The sequence below is a fragment of the Zea mays genome, chromosome 4 (genome assembly GCF_902167145.1).
Source record: "Zea mays cultivar B73 chromosome 4, Zm-B73-REFERENCE-NAM-5.0, whole genome shotgun sequence".
NCBI lineage: Eukaryota > Viridiplantae > Streptophyta > Magnoliopsida > Poales > Poaceae > Zea > Zea mays.
The window spans coordinates 26,965,685-26,989,214 of record NC_050099.1 but is presented as its reverse complement, the minus strand read 5'-3'; the positions used below and the strand labels follow the sequence as shown (position 1 = coordinate 26,989,214).

The 23,530-nt window shown below is 43.4% G+C and overlaps 1 protein-coding gene across 5 annotated transcripts; it reads right to left on the bottom strand.

The window, feature by feature from the left end:
* Positions 1-268: 268 nt before the first annotated feature.
* Positions 269-17,767, bottom strand: LOC100382891 (Sterile alpha motif (SAM) domain-containing protein). 5 transcript variants are annotated; one of them, NM_001175580.1, is made up of 3 exons: positions 17,060-17,695; positions 8,872-8,983; positions 269-1,551 (listed from the first exon to the last, which is right to left on the bottom strand). In NM_001175580.1, exon 3 carries the CDS (start codon positions 1,478-1,480, stop codon positions 734-736), a length of 747 nt encoding a protein of 248 aa, NP_001169051.1. In that variant the 5' UTR covers positions 1,481-1,551; positions 8,872-8,983; positions 17,060-17,695; the 3' UTR covers positions 269-733. The 5 variants fall into 5 exon arrangements, with proteins under 5 accessions (NP_001169051.1, XP_035822932.1, XP_035822933.1 ...); XM_035967039.1 differs by having other exon boundaries at positions 301-1,551; positions 4,138-9,999; positions 17,060-17,767; XM_035967040.1 differs by having other exon boundaries at positions 301-1,551; positions 4,138-8,983; positions 17,060-17,767.
* Positions 17,768-23,530: the final 5,763 nt, after the last annotated feature.

Genomic DNA, 23,530 nt, shown 5'->3' with positions numbered 1-23,530 from the left:
TATAAATTCTCCGAAGTTCATTGGACTTCTTACTTACCTCGTGGATCCAAAACTTTTTAGTGCTCTCCATGGTTGAGATAATTCACTTTACCATTTTTGGCTCCTTTTATGTTGGCTTACTTCTTTACTTTGATAGCTATCATCTTTTTTTTTGTGGTAACCTTTTTGTTTAACTTGTTATAGATGTTAAGAGAGCTTGTTTGTTTGCCTTTATATTGCTCCCATATTCTTCGTGTTGCGTATCTGCAACTTAGAGAGAAGCATATCTGCAAGATTACAATGTATTCTTTTTTGTAGTCAGATGTGCTTGTAGGTAATAACTAAAAACGTGTTTCAAAGAACACTCTAGCAGTTGTACGTTTTCTACAGCCAACACATTCATAATAACGTATGTGCAACTTAGAGAGAAGCATATCTGCAGGATTACAAGGTACAGTCTTTTTTGTAGTCAGATGTGCTTGGAGGTAATAATCTGAAAACGTGTTTCATAGAAGGAAGAACTCTAGCAGTTGTACGTTTTCTACTTCCAAAACTTTCACTGCTAGCTTCACTTCCAAAACTTTGCGCATTTTCTACTTCCAAAACGCTCTGGCACTTCAGTTGCGGCCATGATTGAAATGCTATCCATAAAAGAAATGTATGGACTTCAGTCACCGAGTTGGCTACAACCAGAGACCACTTCAGACATCCTTCCTGTAATAATTTTCCTTCTAGCTAACTAAAATGCAAGGGATCAAGAAAGCATCTCAGCATGGTGCGGGCCGCATAAACTGTCGATAGCGTGGATCAGTTTCCTCCGTGGACCTACAGCAACAAGACCCATATCTTTCAGCTGTTCCATAGTAAGAGAGGCAAGCTGATACGTCCCCAGCTTTTCACTGTCCAGTATGTTGACAAACCATCCAAGACCACAACCGAAAAGCCAATTCCTCAGCCCGCCAAACCCAGCAACCTGTTTCTCAAGAAGCTGGGCTCGAATTATCTTATCCGCAACAGGTGAAGACACAAGTGGCGTCCTTGGCTGAACGATGTTTCGAAAGAAACTTGTCGCCTTCCCAGTTTCTTGATGAAACAATTCTCGAACAGCATGATCCGGGTCTTTAGTCCATTCTGATTTTGCAACAGGGATAGCAGAACCGTGTTGTGATTTATCACCTGTCATAAATGGAACATCCTCATGGATTATACTGCCATGCACTGGAGGGGAGTCCAAATATTTCTTGGCTGCAAACTTCTCGGGGTGCTTTTTTCTGGCAGCATCCCAGTCTCTCTTGCTCCTAGTTATGCAAGACTGCTTAGAACTTATTGTGGGCATATTTGATTGAGGATTTGCAGCAACAGGTGGTTGTGGAGGAATTAATATGGTGATACGCTGTTTCTTGACTATAACCCAGTCATCATCCCCATAAATGCAGTTCCTTGAACATATAGGATCAGCAGAAACCTCTGGATGTGGTTTCTCATCACAAACATCAGACATGGCTAGTGAAGTGTTCCTTAACAGTTTCTTGTGCACTCAATACAAAACCTCCTCGGTGCTTAGAGAAGTACCTAATAAGATTTAAGAAAGAAGCAAACGATCATTCATATTTTCATATACTGTGCAGAAATAAATGTAGAACAATAACAATTAACAACAGCTATCTAGTGGAACTTCACTACATATGCACAAACTATAAAACTACCTACTTCGAACAGAAAAGTGGGAAGATCAAATGTAAGAATATAACCTTGTCATTCAAACACAAGCAAGCAAACATGTAACTTGAGACAAGAACCTGAATAGCATGAACTAATATATAGAGTTCTGCTGGACTACAGCAAGCACATATCTTGATTGGCTCCAGTGTGTAGCATAAACCTTCTAGTTTCTTCAGTTTTCAAATAATTAAGTCTATATATATCTAATCAGTCAACTGTTCATTATTCATAGCCATCAAATCCATGTGTGGCATATTGTTAGCTCTCTTACTACCATAGCGTTCCATTGCTTGCAATGGTAAAATCAATGCATTAAAACTCAGTTCACAGATGTAAGTATGTTACAATGTTATCAGTGTTAGATGTATATTTATGTTTTACTATACTTCCCCATTGTATAAGAGGTTTAGTGCATATTTACTATCATGCCGTGTATATATACTGGCCTTAGGGCCTCATGTGCTATTCATAACATGGTATTATGGTAATCCAAGGTAGATTTTAGGATTATTTTTTCTCTTCTCTCTAATCTTTCCTACACACTTTGTTCTGTCTGCCGCCAATCGACACCGGCTTGTGCTGCAGGGCGCATCTGTAGGCGCTGAACAGCAGCCGCTCGCCATGCTGCAGAGCAGCCACTTGTCGCGGTGCAGCACATCCACCCCACGCAGTTCTTCTCACCCGCCAGCCGTCCGCCTGCCTGGCACGTGCGGTCTTCCTGTCGGTCATCCGTCCACCTGGCGCGCAGCACCCCACCCGACCGGCCTGCTCGCCCACATTCTGCATGCTCACCGGTCTTCCAGCCGCCGGACTGACCATTTTTCTCTTCCTCTGCTTTGCTCTGTTAGGAACACCCGCCGGTTCCTCTGCTCTGACCTGTTAGGAGAATAGTAAAAAAACTGCTGCTTGCACCGCTTATTCCTCTGCGCTCTCGTCATCGATTGTTGCTCTTCGTCTGCGCCGAACGGGGGTGTACCATTACACGTTGTCTGCTCATCTTTGATGGCACTAACTATCGTGTTTGGGTTTCTCACATGCGGTGGCATATGTGTGGTCTTCGTCTATGTGATTTTCTTACTGGCGAACTTCTCTACCCGCATCGTCCTAAGGCTCCAGCCCAATCTGTGATATCAGATAAGGTAACTCCTGAGGCTAAGGAGCAGCTGCTTGCATATTATGGTGATCAGCTGGCATCATATGAGGCTCAGTATAGTGCATATTGGATATGGCTGGATGAGGATGCTCGAGCTGGTTCTATTCTCACTGCTAGTATGGAGGACCGCTTTGCTGCAGAGGTTATTCAGTGTGACAGTTCTCATCAAATGTGGACCCTTCTTAAAATCGCTAGGAGCGTACTGGTCACTCTACTTATCTTGAGTCACTCTACTTATCTTGATGGTATTCGTCAGTAGTCCTTATGTTAGGGTGATTCTATAGTTGATGAGTTCTACAGTCGGATGTCTATTGTCAGGCGTCAACTTGATACTTTGGTCCACATATGTCTCCTAGCACATGTGAGTTCTATCCCACTCAGAAGACTAACCTTGAGTTTCGTCGCACAAATGACTTCTTGACTCGTCCACGTGATGACTTTGAGCCTCTTCGTGCCCAGGTACTTGCTAATCACCCTTGTGTCTCTGGTGGATGCTCTTGTTGATGCTCATCATCCTTTTAAGTCTTCGTTTAGTATCTCTTCCCATGTCAACTTCGGCCTTTTGTTGCCTCTCTTCCCATTACTACCGCATCATAGAATCCAACTATGCACTGGTGCCCCTGAAGATTTATTTATATTGGACATGTCCAATTAACCGGTGGTAGACAGACTTTTCTTCAATTGGTGCTTTACTTAACCTATCATGTCTATCATCATTCTAGACTCGATCCCTTCTGGTATGGCCAAAATCCAATGCAACATACGCATCTCACAACATTAATTTGTTGAACATGACGTTTTGTAGTTCAACATTCTGCACCATACAACATAAGAGGTCTAATCTCCATCCTACAAAACTTGCCTTTTAGGGTGTGTTTGGTTGCGGGACAAACAGGACAGGAACGTCCCCTGTCGTCCTCTCTCGTCCCTCCAATTTTGAGGGACAACTGGGGACAATGTTGGGATAATCCTGTCCCAACCCTTGAACTTGAACCAAACAACCTTATTTAAGGGATCATCCCATCCCGTCCCGTCCTGTCATTGCAACCAAACGCACCCTTAGTTTCTGTCGTACCCTATGGTATCCTGGACCCTGGGATGGGATATCCTGGCCCAAGGCTTAATGTAACACCCGGGTTTTAGGGGTCCAAAGCCCGGGCGTAAACATAATCACCAGGTGTGCTGGGACCAAGTCTCACACATATGATGAATCATGGCACAGGATCGAATGTCACATCTTTACTATATAATCGGAGTTTTGTACAAAATAAACAAATAATTACATTATATGGAGACAACGGTCCAGCAACCCAAAGTTGACTGGGAGACGACGACCTAGACCACTCACGAACAGCATCCTCCATGCGCCTCATCTTGCGGTTACCTGTTCTTGACCTGTGGGGGGTGTGAGACAGCAAGAGTGAGCTCACATACGTTCATCGCTCAACAAGTTGTGGGGAATAATGTGCATGAACTCGCCAAAGGTGGGAGCTCACGTGAAGTGTAAGGCTTACCAAAGAGGATGGTTAGAGCTGAGCATTGCTTTTAAAGTTGGTCAAAATTTTATTAGCAATTACTAAGTATAAGTAAATACCAACCCAATTAAATAGTAGAACAAAAGTAACAACCTCACCTGCGATGCAATGCATATGACAAATTGAGTTTAAGTTCCATAATTTAATCATGTGAGGGTCCGAGCTGCTCATGACCGTGAGCACGGCTAGTATACCAGTTTTACACTCTGCAGAGGTTGCGCATCTTTACCCACAAGTCATGTTACCCATCTACCAAGGGATCGCGACTTCCCATACACCTCTACCGAGGAGGCGAGGCAGGGTAACACTACGAGGCCTTTACAAAGTTCCACTAGCTTCAGAAAACCCGCTACAGTTTATAGGAAGCTCCAATGCAGGAATCCCTTGCAGGACCGCCATCGCAGCAAAATCCTCCCGAGGGCCTCCCTACACTGACCACTCCCCTACTGCCCTTGCCCCTTTCGGGTAAGGTAGTCCTCCACTAGCTTTCCTAATTAATCAGCCAAGGGCGTCCCATTAAACCCTTGTGGTAGCACTGTTTTCCCGGGTGGTCGCTCCATGTTCCAATTAACATAATGATCTTATCATGAACGATAAATAACAACGGATAACAAAAGTATAATCATGAGTAATGTATCTTCATACCCAACACCACATAAAGCACTAGCAAGTACTACCCAAAAAGTTCAGTGGTAACAAGGTATAAAGATAATCAAACTAGGGTAACCTATTGGGTCCCATCAAAATTAACCTATGCAGATCATTATGATTAATCAGAACATGGCTGGGTAAAAAGAAGTGATCAAGGGCACAACTTGCCTGGGACTTGAGATTTCAGGTACCAACTTGCTCTTCAGATGACACGTGTCCTCACCGCTAAACGTAGCAATACAAACAAACATGTATAGGCAAAATTAACATCACACCAAACATAACAATAAACTGCGTAATAATAATCTACGCGAAGCTACGAGACTAACGCAACTTGAACGGATCAAATCGTAATCATAGATTTTAAGTTATGAATTTCTAAAGATTTTATTGTACTTGATATGGGATTGATTAAGAGATCAATTTTATTATTATTTTCATGTAAAAACAGAGGCAATATATGATAAACAACATTTTTACAAAATTATAGAGACTGAAATGGGTCAATTTGGACCAAGTATGCATTTTATATAAATTAAACAAGTTCTAGCATTTATTTTTACACTAAAAAGTATTTTCCTAATGAATTTATCTGATTTTCTAATTATCTGGACTGAGCGCACCATTACCAGAAAGTCCAGGGGCCCTGGTGCAATAAATCCCCAGACTCAGGAAACACCCCGAGCTGGACAGCGGGTTCTAATCTATGATTCCCGAGGGGCTATTGTGCAAAATGCGCCGCGAAGGGGTACGGGGTGATATAGGCCGTCGGATTAGATATCCAAGGGCCCCGATTTACTTCTTCGATTTAATGAAACAGTGCGCGACCAGAGCCGTCGATCAAGCGATCCACGGCCGAGATTCTATGTGGACGAAGGGTATACGTGATCTAATCTAAACCGTTGCTTCGCGGATCTACGGTCAATATCCCACCGCCAATCCGATCTAACCCTAGACGCTGGATCGAAATCTAACGGTGGCCGAGCCACGCCATCCACTGGACCGTTGATTTAAAGATCGATGGAGGACGCGCCGTCAGTCATCGTCTACCCAGGCCGGCACCCAGCACGACGGCGCAGCCACCCACGGCGGTGCCATCGCCGGAGCTGGTGAATCGGCCCACCGGAGATCCAATCCTAAACACGAACAGGCGTAGAGGTAATAGAGACTGCGGCGAACACGATGGGGACGGACTTACTGACGGTTGGTAGCACAGATGCCGCTGCCCCCAGCGGTGAGTGGATTCGCGGCGGCGATATGGCTCCGGTGAGCAATTGCCGGTGACCCGAGGCCATAACCCGCCCACCAACGACGCGGAAAGCTTGCCTGCACACCGGTGATCATCCGTGACCACACAATATCCGCACAGCAACCCAGGAGGAGCGGGGCCATGGTTCGATTCGCACAACGACGAAGTTGTGGATTGGGCGCTCGGCACTATCAAGGATGCGGGGTTCGGTTTATATAGTAGAGTGGCGGGGACGAGATCGGAAACCGAGAGCCGAATTCCACGGCCAGCGCGATTTGGGGAAGAATCCGTTGCGGTCAGCAGAGGCGAGAAGAAAACGCGCGGCAGGTGCGGCCTCCATGGAGTTCGGCGTGGCGCCTGGTCAAAGCGATGTCGCGCGGGCAGAGAGCCTGAGCGCCCGAGCGACTGGGTAAACGGATAGCGGCGCGAGGATTCGTTGCTGGCATCCGGTCGCAGGTCAGCGCCGCCAGCAGCTCCGAAATTCACGGCGAAGCTCCACCATACGTGCTTGACGGTTGAAGACGAGTATTGGGTACTCGGGCCCACACGTCAGTCCACCAGGGAGCTGGCACACGCGGAGACGGCCAAAGAAGCGGCTGAGGCGGAGAGGAGTCAAGGCGGCTAGGGTTTTGGCGTGCAAGAGCTAGTGGGCTGAATTGAGGAGCCAGGCCCATTTAGGTTTCTTCCTCTTTTCTTTTTTTTTCTTTTATGTTTTCCATTTCAAAGTTCAAATGGATTTAAATTGTTGGTTTGAATCTCAGACTTTCAAATATCAAATATAGTTCTAATGCTTCTTTTACTTGGTATGATATTATTTATTTGTTATTATTATTTATTCCCTTCCCGTTTATTTATTTATAGAAGGAAAAATGACTTTATTAACATTTTTTTCCTCTATTTTTTTATGCATAGCTTGAGTTCAAATTTCAAAATTTTGAATTAAACTATTTTCAAACCTCAGGTTCTAAATTTTATAATTAAATGCACAACCAAAAGTCCAATATGATGCAATGGTTTAGTTGTGTCTTAGTGAAGTTTTACTCATTTTTAAACATGATCAGTCACATGTGATGATAAATGGAGATACACACACAAATATAAAAGAAACAATTTCTCCTTTTGTTCACCCTAACAATTTGGATATTACAAATCCTACCCCCCTTAACAGGAATCTCGTCCTCGAGATTTGTAAGAAAAGGAATATATGAAGAATGGTTTGCAATTTAGCTTTTAGTTTCTAATTAGTTCAAAAATCAAGAACCTTTTTTTTTATATTATTAGTGAGTGATTAGGAGAGCATGGGTATATATGAGTATAGCCACTTTTATATGCAGGATAAAAGATATCTTTAAAGCATTTATAGGTTTGGGTAAGAAAGGGTAGGGCTAGGAAAGACTATCCAAGATTGTGAATCCTGATTCCTTTGAAGATCTATCTTGAATCTTATCCTTCCTTGATTTGATGAGGTCGATCATCTTCGATCTTCGTTCTTGAAGTATTTATCCGAATTAGGGGTACGTAGTTAGGATACTTGTAGGTAAGGACAGATGGTTAACAGGTTGGTGGCATAAGATAAGTGCATTATGACAACATCTAAGATGGGATGGATGGTCACCATGAATATGCGGGTAAGTTATTTGTTCATGGGTGGTTTGGTTTGATGTACTAATTTAAGTTAAAACATGGCCAGCGGGGTATAATCTATTTCACTAGTATTAACTAGTTCGTTAAGTAATTCACTTTAGATTGGACCATAGTAGATTAGATGGAGTCTAGATTAGATCGATATCATTAGATTAAACAATATCTAATTACTTTGGATTAAATCATGGTTGTTACACTAGTGTGGGGTAAATATGCTTATTAGGGCAAGATGAATCCATAGGGATAAGGTAGAATCTTTTGAGGTCAGTCAGATAAGATAAAAATCTTTTCAAGATGAGTCTACTAAGGTAATGGAGTATCTTTCAAGATAAGATAAATCTATTAAGCTAGATATATTCCAATGAAGATAATCTAGGTTGTCTTAATTATCTCATAAACCCTTTTTTTTGCCTAGGTGTATATGCAGATGTAATTATGGATATTACTCCACAACCCATCACACTCAATCAAAGATCCAAATCAGACAAGTATCATAAGAACAAACATTCAAGTTCATAGAGATAAAATTAGTTTTGTTTTTGTTCCTAAGATTAGGTCTCCTATTCCTGAAAGTCACTTTAGGCACAGGATTTCAAAGTGTGAAATCCACTTTTGTCTTTTAGAAAGAAAAAATAAGAATAATCAGAGTAAAGCGGAAATATATGAGAAAAGATTAAGATAAGTTTAGAAAGAATCAGAGTAGCAGAGGTAAGTAGACAATGGTTGTCCGGTTCTATCTAGGTTTCGTCCTACAGTCAACATTCCTCTGATACCACTTCTGTAACACCCGGGTTTTAGGGGTCCAAAGCCCGGGCGTAAACATAATCACCAGGTGTGCTGGGACCAAGTCTCACACATATGATGAATCATGGCACAGGATCGAATGTCACATCTTTACTATATAATCGGAGTTTTGTACAAAATAAACAAATAATTACATTATATGGAGACAACGGTCCAGCAACCCAAAGTTGACTGGGAGACGACGACCTAGACCACTCACGAACAGCATCCTCCATGCGCCTCATCTTGCGGTTACCTGTTCTTGACCTGTGGGGGGTGTGAGACAGCAAGAGTGAGCTCACATACGTTCATCGCTCAACAAGTTGTGGGGAATAATGTGCATGAACTCGCCAAAGGTGGGAGCTCACGTGAAGTGTAAGGCTTACCAAAGAGGATGGTTAGAGCTGAGCATTGCTTTTAAAGTTGGTCAAAATTTTATTAGCAATTACTAAGTATAAGTAAATACCAACCCAATTAAATAGTAGAACAAAAGTAACAACCTCACCTGCGATGCAATGCATATGACAAATTGAGTTTAAGTTCCATAATTTAATCATGTGAGGGTCCGAGCTGCTCATGACCGTGAGCACGGCTAGTATACCAGTTTTACACTCTGCAGAGGTTGCGCATCTTTACCCACAAGTCATGTTACCCATCTGCCAAGGGATCGCGACTTCCCATACACCTCTACCGAGGAGGCGAGGCAGGGTAACACTACGAGGCCTTTACAAAGTTCCACTAGCTTCAGAAAACCCGCTACAGTTTATAGGAAGCTCCAATGCAGGAATCCCTTGCAGGACCGCCATCGCAGCAAAATCCTCCCGAGGGCCTCCCTACACTGACCACTCCCCTACTGCCCTTGCCCCTTTCGGGTAAGGTAGTCCTCCACTAGCTTTCCTAATTAATCAGCCAAGGGCGTCCCATTAAACCCTTGTGGTAGCACTGTTTTCCCGGGTGGTCGCTCCATGTTCCAATTAACATAATGATCTTATCATGAACGATAAATAACAACGGATAACAAAAGTATAATCATGAGTAATGTATCTTCATACCCAACACCACATAAAGCACTAGCAAGTACTACCCAAAAAGTTCAGTGGTAACAAGGTATAAAGATAATCAAACTAGGGTAACCTATTGGGTCCCATCAAAATTAACCTATGCAGATCATTATGATTAATCAGAACATGGCTGGGTAAAAAGAAGTGATCAAGGGCACAACTTGCCTGGGACTTGAGATTTCAGGTACCAACTTGCTCTTCAGATGACACGTGTCCTCACCGCTAAACGTAGCAATACAAACAAACATGTATAGGCAAAATTAACATCACACCAAACATAACAATAAACTGCGTAATAATAATCTACGCGAAGCTACGAGACTAACGCAACTTGAACGGATCAAATCGTAATCATAGATTTTAAGTTATGAATTTCTAAAGATTTTATTGTACTTGATATGGGATTGATTAAGAGATCAATTTTATTATTATTTTCATGTAAAAACAGAGGCAATATATGATAAACAACATTTTTACAAAATTATAGAGACTGAAATGGGTCAATTTGGACCAAGTATGCATTTTATATAAATTAAACAAGTTCTAGCATTTATTTTTACACTAAAAAGTATTTTCCTAATGAATTTATCTGATTTTCTAATTATCTGGACTGAGCGCACCATTACCAGAAAGTCCAGGGGCCCTGGTGCAATAAATCCCCAGACTCAGGAAACACCCCGAGCTGGACAGCGGGTTCTAATCTATGATTCCCGAGGGGCTATTGTGCAAAATGCGCCGCGAAGGGGTACGGGGTGATATAGGCCGTCGGATTAGATATCCAAGGGCCCCGATTTACTTCTTCGATTTAATGAAACAGTGCGCGACCAGAGCCGTCGATCAAGCGATCCACGGCCGAGATTCTATGTGGACGAAGGGTATACGTGATCTAATCTAAACCGTTGCTTCGCGGATCTACGGTCAATATCCCACCGCCAATCCGATCTAACCCTAGACGCTGGATCGAAATCTAACGGTGGCCGAGCCACGCCATCCACTGGACCGTTGATTTAAAGATCGATGGAGGACGCGCCGTCAGTCATCGTCTACCCAGGCCGGCACCCAGCACGACGGCGCAGCCACCCACGGCGGTGCCATCGCCGGAGCTGGTGAATCGGCCCACCGGAGATCCAATCCTAAACACGAACAGGCGTAGAGGTAATAGAGACTGCGGCGAACACGATGGGGACGGACTTACTGACGGTTGGTAGCACAGATGCCGCTGCCCCCAGCGGTGAGTGGATTCGCGGCGGCGATATGGCTCCGGTGAGCAATTGCCGGTGACCCGAGGCCATAACCCGCCCACCAACGACGCGGAAAGCTTGCCTGCACACCGGTGATCATCCGTGACCACACAATATCCGCACAGCAACCCAGGAGGAGCGGGGCCATGGTTCGATTCGCACAACGACGAAGTTGTGGATTGGGCGCTCGGCACTATCAAGGATGCGGGGTTCGGTTTATATAGTAGAGTGGCGGGGACGAGATCGGAAACCGAGAGCCGAATTCCACGGCCAGCGCGATTTGGGGAAGAATCCGTTGCGGTCAGCAGAGGCGAGAAGAAAACGCGCGGCAGGTGCGGCCTCCATGGAGTTCGGCGTGGCGCCTGGTCAAAGCGATGTCGCGCGGGCAGAGAGCCTGAGCGCCCGAGCGACTGGGTAAACGGATAGCGGCGCGAGGATTCGTTGCTGGCATCCGGTCGCAGGTCAGCGCCGCCAGCAGCTCCGAAATTCACGGCGAAGCTCCACCATACGTGCTTGACGGTTGAAGACGAGTATTGGGTACTCGGGCCCACACGTCAGTCCACCAGGGAGCTGGCACACGCGGAGACGGCCAAAGAAGCGGCTGAGGCGGAGAGGAGTCAAGGCGGCTAGGGTTTTGGCGTGCAAGAGCTAGTGGGCTGAATTGAGGAGCCAGGCCCATTTAGGTTTCTTCCTCTTTTCTTTTTTTTTCTTTTATGTTTTCCATTTCAAAGTTCAAATGGATTTAAATTGTTGGTTTGAATCTCAGACTTTCAAATATCAAATATAGTTCTAATGCTTCTTTTACTTGGTATGATATTATTTATTTGTTATTATTATTTATTCCCTTCCCGTTTATTTATTTATAGAAGGAAAAATGACTTTATTAACATTTTTTTCCTCTATTTTTTTATGCATAGCTTGAGTTCAAATTTCAAAATTTTGAATTAAACTATTTTCAAACCTCAGGTTCTAAATTTTATAATTAAATGCACAACCAAAAGTCCAATATGATGCAATGGTTTAGTTGTGTCTTAGTGAAGTTTTACTCATTTTTAAACATGATCAGTCACATGTGATGATAAATGGAGATACACACACAAATATAAAAGAAACAATTTCTCCTTTTGTTCACCCTAACAATTTGGATATTACACTTAATAGAATTAATAGAGTATCCATACCAACAAGGTGCATCTTCTTTTTCGGAAGCCTATCTCGAAAGAACCTCCAAGTTAAGCGTGCTTGGCTTGGAGCAATTTGGGATGGGTGACCGACTGGGAAGTTTTCTCGGGTGCGCATGAGTGAGGACAAAGTGCGCACAAAAGACTTGTGTTGGTCTGTGGGGACAATATATGATCCTAGAGAGCTGCCAGGAGTAAGTACCGCCGATCCAGGGATTGGACGGGGTGTTACAAGTGGTATCAGAGCCGACCCTCGAGGTTTCACGGGCGTGTGTGGGCTAGGGGGTTTGGGTATTTGGCGCATGGCGCATGTGGGCCTAGAGTGGTCACATGGCATGGCATATGACGACACTAGACACACAGACGTGGCTAAGAGGGGAGGTTCCTGGATTGGGGTTGACCGACGAGGACGTCGGTCTTCTAAGGGGGGTGGATTATGGTATCCTGGACCCTGGGATGGGATATCCTGGCCCAAGGCTTAATAGAATTAATAGAGTATCCATACCAACAAGGTGCATCTTCTTTTTCGGAAGCCTATCTCGAAAGAACCTCCAAGTTAAGTGTGCTTGGCTTGGAGCAATTTGGGATGGGTGACCGACTGGGAAGTTTTCTCGGGTGCGCATGAGTGAGGACAAAGTGCGCACAAAAGACTTGTGTTGGTCTGTGGGGACAATATATGATCCTAGAGAGCTGCCAGGAGTAAGTACCGCCGGTCCAGGGATTGGACGGGGTGTTACATACCCTCTTATCACATAAAATGCCAGATGCTTGGCACTACTTTCTTTACCCTAATTTGATTCCATGGCGAACAACTTCATCAATATCCACATCTCTATATAGCATTGATCATAAATACCAAAAAATATCCTTTCTGGGCACGACGTGACCTTCCAAACTAACATCTTCCTCATGTGTAGTAGTGCCAAAGTCACACACCATGTATTTGGTTTTAGTTCTATTGAGTCTAAAACCTTTGCAGTCTAGTCTCCTACCACAACTACAGTTTCCTACTTACACCTACTGCACTTTCATCTACATCGTCCGCAAAAAAGCATACACTAAGGGACATCCCCTTGTATATCCCTTGTGACCTCAATCCATCACCAAGGCAAAAAGGTAACGACTCAAAGTTGACCCTTGATGTAGCATGATTCTAATTGGAAAGCCACCCGTGTCCCCACCACTTGTTCGAACACTAGTCATGAAATTGTTGCACATCCTTATAAGTCCAACGTACTTCATTGGAGCTTTATATTCGTCCAAAGTCCGTCATATAACATTACTTGGTATTTTTGTCATAAGCCTTCTCCAAGTCGATGAAAATCATGTGTGTCCTTCTTCTGTCCTCTATATTGTTCCATCTCTTGTCTTATTAACAAAATGGCTTCCATGGTTGACCTTCGGGCATGAAACCAAATTGGTCAAAGAGATCCTCTTTATTCCTCTTAGACGATTCTCAATAACTCTCTCCCATAGCTTCAGCTCATCAATTTAATTTCTTGGGAATTCGTACAACTTTGAATATCTCCCTTATGCTTATAGATCAGTACCAATAGTCCAATATACTTCTCCACTCATCAAGCATCTTGTTCGACTGGAAGATATGGTTGAACAACTTGGTTAGTCATATTATAGTTATGTCCCTGAGGCATCTCCATGTCTCTATTAGGATACCATTAAGGCCTATTGCCTTACCCTTTTTCATCCTTTCAATGCCTCTCTAACCTTAGAGCATCTCCAAGAGCCTTTCTAAAATGTATTCTCTAAATCGTCATTTAGAGAGCCATTTTACTAAAGATCGTTTTCTATATCTTTGTACCATCCAACAGCTTTTTTATATCTTGTGCACAGTCTAGAGAGCTATTCTCATTTTTTTCGAAAGCGCAGAAGAACCGCGCATCTTTATAGATAAAAGAGAAAACACGTCGTACAGAAAGACACCACACACACACACACTCTAACAAACCCACGCAACCCAGAAAACCGATCATGGGTTAACCAATTGCCTAGAGGGCATCGGCTACAGCAAAGCCACCTAGATGCTTAGCTCTAGCCATCACCCAACAAGAAAGCCAATCCAAAGCTTCTCAGAACTGTGCTAGCAGAGGGAGAAATCTTATCAAAAACCACTCTATTCCGCTACAGCCAAAGACACCAGCCCCCAAGCATGATGACGCTGTTAACTCCCTTCTTTTTGTCTTTGTGGACCTTAGAACACACCCCAGCCCACCAATCAGCAAAGGAGGACTCAGCCGATCTCGGAATGAGATGACCAAACCCAAAGGGAGACAAAATGTTGTACCAAAATTGGCGAGCAAAGAAGCAGGAAGTCAGGAGGTGCTGAATTGTCTCATCCTCTTGATCACACAGAGGGCAAGCATCAAGGTGTGGTAGACCATGCTTGTGCATCTGTCTGCAGTCCAACATTTGTCCCTCATGGCTAACCAAAGAAACATCTTGCATTTGGGAGGGGCCCAAGATTTCCATAATCTTTTCCAAGGTTCAAACGTGATGGAGCCCATAAATAAGGTCTTGTAGCAGGAAGCTGAAGAGAAATGACCAGAGACCTCATGCCTCCATTCGTGCTTATCTTCATCATCAGTCAAGGACACCGCCACTAAAGTATCCCATAGCAAATGGTATTGCTGAATACCAATAAGGGAGAGCGGAGACCTGATGTCCCTCACCCAAGATCTGTCCTGAAGAGCCTCAGCCACGGTTTTTCTGTCCACTTTACAGAACACCTCAGGGGCCAAGATTGAAATAGAATTTCCATTCAACCACTTATCAGTCCAGAAATTTGTCTTGGTGCCACTTCTGACCCTAGTGACAACTGACAACTGAACAATCAAAAAGGAGTTTGACATGAGACTGGATGGGGATGGTCAGATCGCTCCAAGGTCTGCTCTGGTATGTTTTTAGAAGCCACAACCAACGCATTTGCAAAGCCCAACCCTTATATATTAAGTTAGGTATCCCTAGCCCCCCCCCCCCCCCGATTAGGGGCCTAGTCACCAAATCCCAGGCCACCAAACAATTTCCTCCATTCACCTCCTTTCTTCCCTTCCAAAGAAAAGCCCTTCGAATTTTATCAATCGACTTAATCACCCACTTGGGAACATGCAAAGTAATGAGAATTGAGAAGGTAGACTGGGATGGCAGAGAGAACACCCAGCAAAGTTAAGGGAGGCCTTCCAACTAGGCAGTCGGTCTGCAATCTTTTGAACCTACCATCTGCAATCTTTTGAACCCACCACCAGAGATCAGCCCTCCTAAGCTTTTTGTTGGATAGTGGCAGCCCCAGATACGTACAGGGGAATGCAGCATTAGCACACTGCAGCAAGTTACAGCAATCTTGCGCCAAAGGAGCATCACAGTAAATGGGGATGGCACAACTCTTTTGCATATTTGTCATCAACCCACTCGCTTCCCCCAAAACATTCTAGGATCATTTTGGCACATCTCAAATCCTCCAAATGTGGCTTGATAAAGAAAACCACATCATCAGCATAAAGGGAAAGTCTTGACCTGATATTTGCCACCCCCAGCCCTTGCAACAGCCCCTCATTTTCAGCAAGCTTGAACAAATTACTAAACACATCCATGATTAAGATGAAGAGCATAGGCATATTTGGCTAGCGAGAAATTCGAAATAGAGGGTGTCTATATTTGCATATCCAATTGAAGAGGTTGTTGGATGATATTTTTTTGTTAAAATCTCTATTCTTTAAATTAGTAAAGATATAAAGAGTCTCTTGGAGATGCTCTTAGGTTCTTGAATCCCATGTACAAAGTGTCTATTGATGTCATCAAAAGAGTCTTCGAAATGAAAGGTTGTATCCGCATTCTCCCCAATGAACAATTTGTTAAACTACTCACGTCATCTATGTCTGATCTCATCCTCCTTCACAAGGAGATACTATGTTTCATTATTAATGCACTAAGCTTGATTGAAGTCGTTTGTCTTCCTCTCAGACCCTAACCATCCTATGTATATCCACTGCTTCATTTGTACTCAAATGTTGGTAAAGATCGTCATACGCTCTACTCTTTGCCACACTTATAGCTCGATTTGCGGTCTTCTTTGCTATCTTGAACTTCTTTATGTTGTCCACACTCCTATCATGGTACATACATCTATAGCATTCTTTATTCTCCTTAATTGCCCTTTGCACTTTCTCGTTCCACCACCAAGTATCTTTAGCATCGTCATCACTTCGTGTGGTTGCTCCACACAGCTCTGAGTCTACCTTCCCAATGAAGGTTGTCATCTTCTCCCAAATGTTGTTTGCGTCATCTTCTTCCAAGTGGGCAGTTAACACGGATTTATGTTTGGGTTGCATGAGTTGTGTACTAGGAAAAAAAACAAAATCACTGTTCTAAATTGTAGTTTACTTTAGATTTCTCCTAAGTCAAACTTCAAAATAACCAAGTTTGTAGAAAATGTCACCAACATCTGAACCATAAGAAAATTTAGTAGGTTCTTCATAAAATATATTTTGATAGACAAAGCCAAAGTGAAGCTAGCAGGATTAGTGAATCGGCTCACTAATACTAAATCGATTCGGAAATCGCGAAAACAGCAACGATCTATGGTTCAGGCGATTCTCCGAACACTTGGCGAGCGACGTACGGAGCTTCACTATTCTATACGATCTAGTTCCTTTCTTCGCCAATCTACCACAAACACACAACTACTAACCACTAATCTACCCCAAACTCACGCATAAGATCAAACTTGGGACGGCTGACGACCAATGGCGCAACACACTGGTCGACATCCAAACCAAAGTCCACAACAACAATCTCATCCAAACCCAAATACCACATCCACCACAATATCAGACATCAGAGTTTTACCTGCGCACCACAGAAGTCGGCGGATATCGATATCGACAGAGAAGAACGCGCGAGTAGACAGGAGACGACGGTGCAGCGAAACAGAGGCGACAGCGGCTCGGCGATTTGGTGACTGCACGGCGACGAGAGCGAGCGAGGCAACGGCAACTGGCGCTGGTGAGACCGGCGGGTTGATGCTGGAACGGCCGGATGTGGGTGAGGCGACGAGGAACAGGGAGAGACGCAGCTTTCACCGGAGACGAAGTCGATGGCGTGGTCGGGATCGAAGAAGACGCGCGCCTGGCGCAGGACGCGGCTGGAGCCGTTGGGGGCGGACCTTCACCGGCGACGTTGGGGAAGGAGGCGAGCAGGGACGGCGAGGTCCGAGCGCTGGTGGAGGGACTCTTCAGGTTGAAGGCCGGTGGCTGGAAAACGACGCCGGCGGCCGGGACCGGTACCAGGGGCGGCGACGCGCTGGTGAAGACTGAGGAGGCCGAGCGCAGGGAGTTCGGCGCCTGGGACGACACCACCTGGACGAGCACGAGGGCGCGATGGGCGGCTTCGTGCTGGGCGCGACGACTGGTGGGAGCAGGGCGGCCTCGCGGGCGCAGCGCGAGAAAACGGAAGCGCTTGGTGCTGGTGACGGCTGGAGGTGAGGTGAGGCAGGCGAGGAGGGAGCTGGACGAGGTGAGGGCAGCATGGAGTGACGGAAATGGGTCGGGTTAAGTCGGGGTAAAGCAAAAATCTGGGAAGAAGAGAATAAGACTGTCTCCAGCAACGTCCTCTATATACATCCTCTATATCCGTCCTTTAGAGTCTTCTCTAAAAGATTTCATCTCCTATATCTACTTTCTCTCCAACAACGTCCTCTAAATCATGTCCTCTATATGTAAATACCTATATTAAAGACATTTTTAATTTTTTAATTTTTGTACATGCGTATTTGTCATACTCTCAAATATATTATATATATTTTAGTTTTATTAAACCGGTTGTTTAAAGTATTCAAATAGATAGAGAACCGTTTAGAGAAATTCTACGTATAGAGGATCTAGCAGCGTTCTCTAAATTTAGAGGACCGTTTAGAGGACGTTGCTGGAAGGAGTAGAGGACGTCCTTGTTCTCTAAATTTAGGGTACAGGACCCTTTAGAGCTTCTTGTTGGAGCTAGTCTAAGAGATGACGCACGGAGATTCCTAGTCGAAAGCATAGGAGGGGGAGTTATTTGCGGGGCTTCGCTGGGCTGGTATCCCGCAGTGAGGACTTCCCAGTATGGTATCCCCGTCCTACGCAGCTCGCCGGATTAGAAGGTTACATATAAGGCCTTGTTCGGTTATTCTAATTTCATGTGAATTGAATTATATTAGAATGGATTGAGATAGATTTTAACTTGCTATGGATTTAAACTGACTCAATACCACTCAATCCACTTGGATTAATGGTGAAATGAACAAGCTCTAAGGACTTGTTCGGTTAGCTCTCAATCCATGTGGATTAAGTGGGTGGAATAGGTTTAAATCCAAGTAAGTCAAACTTCTTAATTTTTTTTAATCTCATCCAATCCATTGGTAACGGGATTAACCGAAAAGGCCTAATCTGGTTCTAACAGTTTGGACAACACCGTAGTATTTTCATACTGACTAATTTGCCCCTCTTCTATTCGCTGGTGACTTTGCCCCGCACTCGCATTCGTCTGTCCAGTTCTTCCTTCGTCAGACGCCTGTCGTCGCCTTCACTGAGGAAAAGATGAGGGGCTAGCGCCAGGTCTGTCTCGAGAGGACAATGAGCGTCATTGGTCTCCCCTGAGCAATGAATGAAAGACGCCCCGTCCCGCCCGCGCTGACATGGCTTCCTTGTACTCCAGCTGACCCACTCGATACCTTCTCTGTGAACCAAGAGATCCGAGTCAATGCCCCAACTCTCATGCTGCTTCCTCCACCTCCAGATCCGGCATTTGGTACTCCACCGTTTGATTCTAGCGCAGATGTAAGTTTGTGGTTTGTGGCTTCTTTATTTTTTCACCTGTGTTTCTCCTGTACAATTGTTAGAAGTGTGTTTAATTTATGTTGTAAGGTTTAGAATTTAGGGCTCTGATGAAAGATGGGAAGGATGAGCACAATATGTAATTTCAGAGCTGTGATGTATCACAGGTTGGGATTAGTAGATGAATGTGGAAACAAGTGAGAGGCAAGATGCTTGTAGATCTAAACCATTTAATGTTTGTGATAGAATTGAGGACTTGGATGAAGAAACCCCTTCATTGCCTTGCACAGATACTATACTAGAAGAGAGAATATTAGTTTGCGAAAGGCTGAATCCTATTACGAAGGTTGGAAGTTTGTACAAGGATATGAAAGAATTCAAACTTGCTATGAGGCAATACGTGATTAACAATGAGTTTGAGTTAGAAATTGAGTCAATTGCTCCTTTAGATATTGAGGTTACTGTAAAGGTGGTGATAGCCCTTGGCAAATTAATGAAAGAACCGAAGTTCTTGGTTGTCCTACTATCGTTGTGAGTATTTTTTTAAAAAAAATTGTATTGTTGTTGATAGTTTAGCTATGATACTAAAATTGTCAATGGTTTCGTGCAGGTTTCAGTCTTTGTTGATTGGCACACTTGTACTTCTAGTGGACGTAGGAAGACGACAACACCAACCAACTCTTGGGTTGCTTCTCTAGCATTGCTTATTCTTAGCAAGAAACCACATATGGGAGCCAAAGAATTGCAATCTGTTTTACAAGAGCAGCATAATTGCACTATTGCATATGATACAGTGTGGAAAGGCAAAGAAAAGGCTCTGAAAGAATTATATGGAACCTAGGAGGACAGTTTCAAATTGTTGTTTAGATGGAGGGAAGCAGTGTTGGAGATTATGTCAGACTCAGTGATTGAGTTCGACCTCACTGTAGAGGATGGGAAACTATTTTTTAGTAGGTACTTTTGTGCTTTTGGACCATGTCTACAAGGCTTTCGTGACGGTTGCAGTCCATATTTGAGTATTGACTCCACCGCACTTAATGGTAGATGGAGTGGTCACTTGCCTTCAGCTACCAGTGTTGATGGCCACAATTGGATGTTTCCAGTAGCGTTTGGTTTCTTTGAGTCTAAGACGAAAGAGAGTTGGATTTGGTTCATGAAGCAATTGCATAAGGCTATTGGAGACCTCCCACTACTAGCAATATGCTCGGATGCTTTGTAAAGATCGACTGGAGCAGTTGTTGAAATTTCCCCAATGCTGAGAAAAGAGAATGCTTTCAGCATCTAATGCAGACTTATGTCAAGCATTTCTTGGGTTCTGAGCGCATGTATCGTGCCGCTAGGGCATACAGGGCTTCTATATTTGAGCACCACTTCGACAATGCAAAGAATTTGACTGGAGTGGTGCACTGGCTCGAAGATTTCTTAAAAAAGTTGAATGCAAGATTACACCAAGAAGAGAAAGGCTTGAAGGTGGACTATGTTGTACTTGTTGTTTACTGTCTGAACTATGTGCCCTTGAAGTTGGAATATGTTGTACCTGTTGTTTAACAATATGAACTATGTGCCCTTGATGTTGGACTATATTGTACCTATTTTTTAGTGTGTGAACTATGTTCCCTAGACTATGTTGTTGTTTGGTGGACTATGCTGACTGATTGTTTGTTCAGGCAATGGCCCGATTGTTTGCATTTTCAGTTATAGCGTACAGGCAATGGCCCTTTCTTGCATACAACTGCTAAGGTTCAGTTCATTTCCATCTGAACTGTAGTGGTAGTGTACAAATAAGTTAATATGCAGTTTCATTTCAGTTATGAAAAATGGTGGTGAAATCTTGCACAGATAGGTTCAGTTCATTTCCAACAGATAGTGCATAGATATATTCAGATCATATCTTATTGAAACTGTAGTGAAATCTTGCACAGATATGTGAATATGCAGTTTCATTGCCAGTTCAGGCTCAGCTCTTTTCCTGTCCCGAACCCCGCAACTGAAACTACACATTCGAAAGTTTAGGGTTCAGTCCCATTCACATGCATTTCTCATCCATTCACAGATACTTCAAAAACAAAATAGACAAATATTGACACATAATAGGTACCATACATAGAAGTCTTTAATAGTTAACACCAAAAGTGTGTCATGTCTCACAGGTCTCATGATCTCATGAATTACAAGACACTACATCTCACACGTAATAAACATTACATAATTAGGTCATGTCCGACAACAAACAATCTACAGAATGGTGTAGTGCCTAAACATCAACACACATTCTACTTCCTTTAGCGATCTAGAATCTCTTCCCAATTAACTGGTTCTAGTGACCAATGCACATCATGGTCTGAATCAGAGCTGTCATAAAAATACTCAGACAACGGTGGTGGAGAATCATCGTGGACAAGTTGATAACGAGCTAAAGCGTGATCCAGTGATTTTGCAAGCTCATGAACACGCCACATTAACTCATTCACTAGGATTTCTTTACACATAGAAGCATCATCAACAATTTAGGCAGTGGCCAGTGTCTTCAAATTCATCGCAACTTGATTCATCTCTTTAATGGTGTCGTTAAGGCAATTAAGGACCTCTTGGTGCCGGTAATATTACAACACAAAAATAGATAACAAATCAGTAAGTTCATGGGAATCGGTACCAACACTAAGATCAGTTCTAAACTTGAATTACAACACTAACTTCAGTTAAACAAAGTGAATGAAAAAGATGAACATTTCTAAACCTAAGGTTCAATTCAATTCAAGTACAAAATCATGTTACCGGTACATGCATGCTGACATCAGGAACTGTGAACTCAATCTTGCAAGCAAGTCAAAATCTCAAATGACCTAGTCTCCTATGCTATTTCTAAATATCATAATAAGATTCAACCACCAAACAACGAGAAGGGACAAAGGACCTTTAGATGGCATAAGAATACAACTGAAGAGATAAATCTGACAAATAAGATCACCTCAAGAGTCCAAAACACGAGAGAAGCCCTTCTTAAAGTGCACTTCAAGTTGTCCTCAAGGAGTTGCAAAATAGAAAGCAGATTGAAACTCAAATGCAACCAAAGCAACATACTTAAGCACAAAATTCTCATTTATCGGAATGACATAATTAGAGATAACCTTCCCTTTATTGTTATCCTCGAATGTAATGTATTCCTTGCCATGCATGAGGTTGTGAATTTTGATCATGTGGTGTGAACATATAGAATCAATGAGCCATATGTTATTTATGCCTCTAAGACTATCTCTAGCAGACTCCGTATCACACTAGTTATCTCACTCCCTATTTCAAACTCCAGTCTGTAAATAGTGTAATTTACAGTGCAAAACAGTACTTTACACGACCGTTTACATGGCCTACTAGAGATGGCCTAACCTGCTTAACAAAAAGACATTGGATGAGCAAGCGACAGAACACCAGGATTAGTGAACTAAGGAGTCACTAGTGTTGGGTCATTTGCTCAAGAAACGTGCTAGGGAAGACACCAAATAAACCATGTATCATTGAGGGATACCAATCACCACAAAAATGGAAAACATGGTTTGCTAGAGCTCTAAGACAAAGCCACCACCATAGGGTTCATAGTCATATCAATTACCACTTGGATCCACTAGGCATGAACACTATGGGGCTTAGCACCTAGCCTAACACCTTGAGGCATTGCACCTCTAGGCCTAGCATCACTCATATGAACAAGTAAATCATGCATACCATGGGGAGGAAGGTACATGATCTAATTGTTCCACTCATACTTATGCAGTTTGTCCATCTTCCTCTGAAAGATAAACTCAACAAGGTGACCATCCCTATGATAATACTCGTAGCGATGCCTCACCTCTCTCCTAAGTTGTCTATTTACTTTTACGTGGGTATGGTTCACTCTTAGTGGTTGTTGAGCTCTTAAAAGGGGTTTCTCAACGATAACATGAGGATGTCAAGTAGTTGCAAGGATGTCAGATCTACGTGAAACTCAAACAATTTATTCATAATCTCTAGACCAACCCACCACCACTTTTAAGGGCAACTCTGTTGCATGTCATGTTCTATGAAGGTGCAAGATAGCTTTTTAACAGAAAGGGGTCCCCCCATTTCATTAAGAAATAGGAAACGAGTTTCATACATGACCAACACATCAACCAAAAGCTACGACTTAGAAGACTGTCAACCGAAGAAAGCAAGCGGAACTAATCCTAAACAGAAAACCATTCTGAAAAAAGGAAAATACGCACAACCACCTATGGTCAATTCTAGCTAAGTCAGAATTTATTACATGGGGAAAGATCACACCCCAGCGGGTTACAGCTAACCACGCTACCCATATGGTCACAAACTTTTTTAAATCGGCGAGAGTTTTGCATCGTTCGTCCACTAGGTGAGCTAAACGGCACCAGATAATGCATCAATATTTAAGAGTTCAAAAGGTAGAAGATAGCCAAAAAATAGCAAGAAGCAGACATCCACTGGTGCATTGACACTTTTTCATCCACAGAGATGTCTAGCC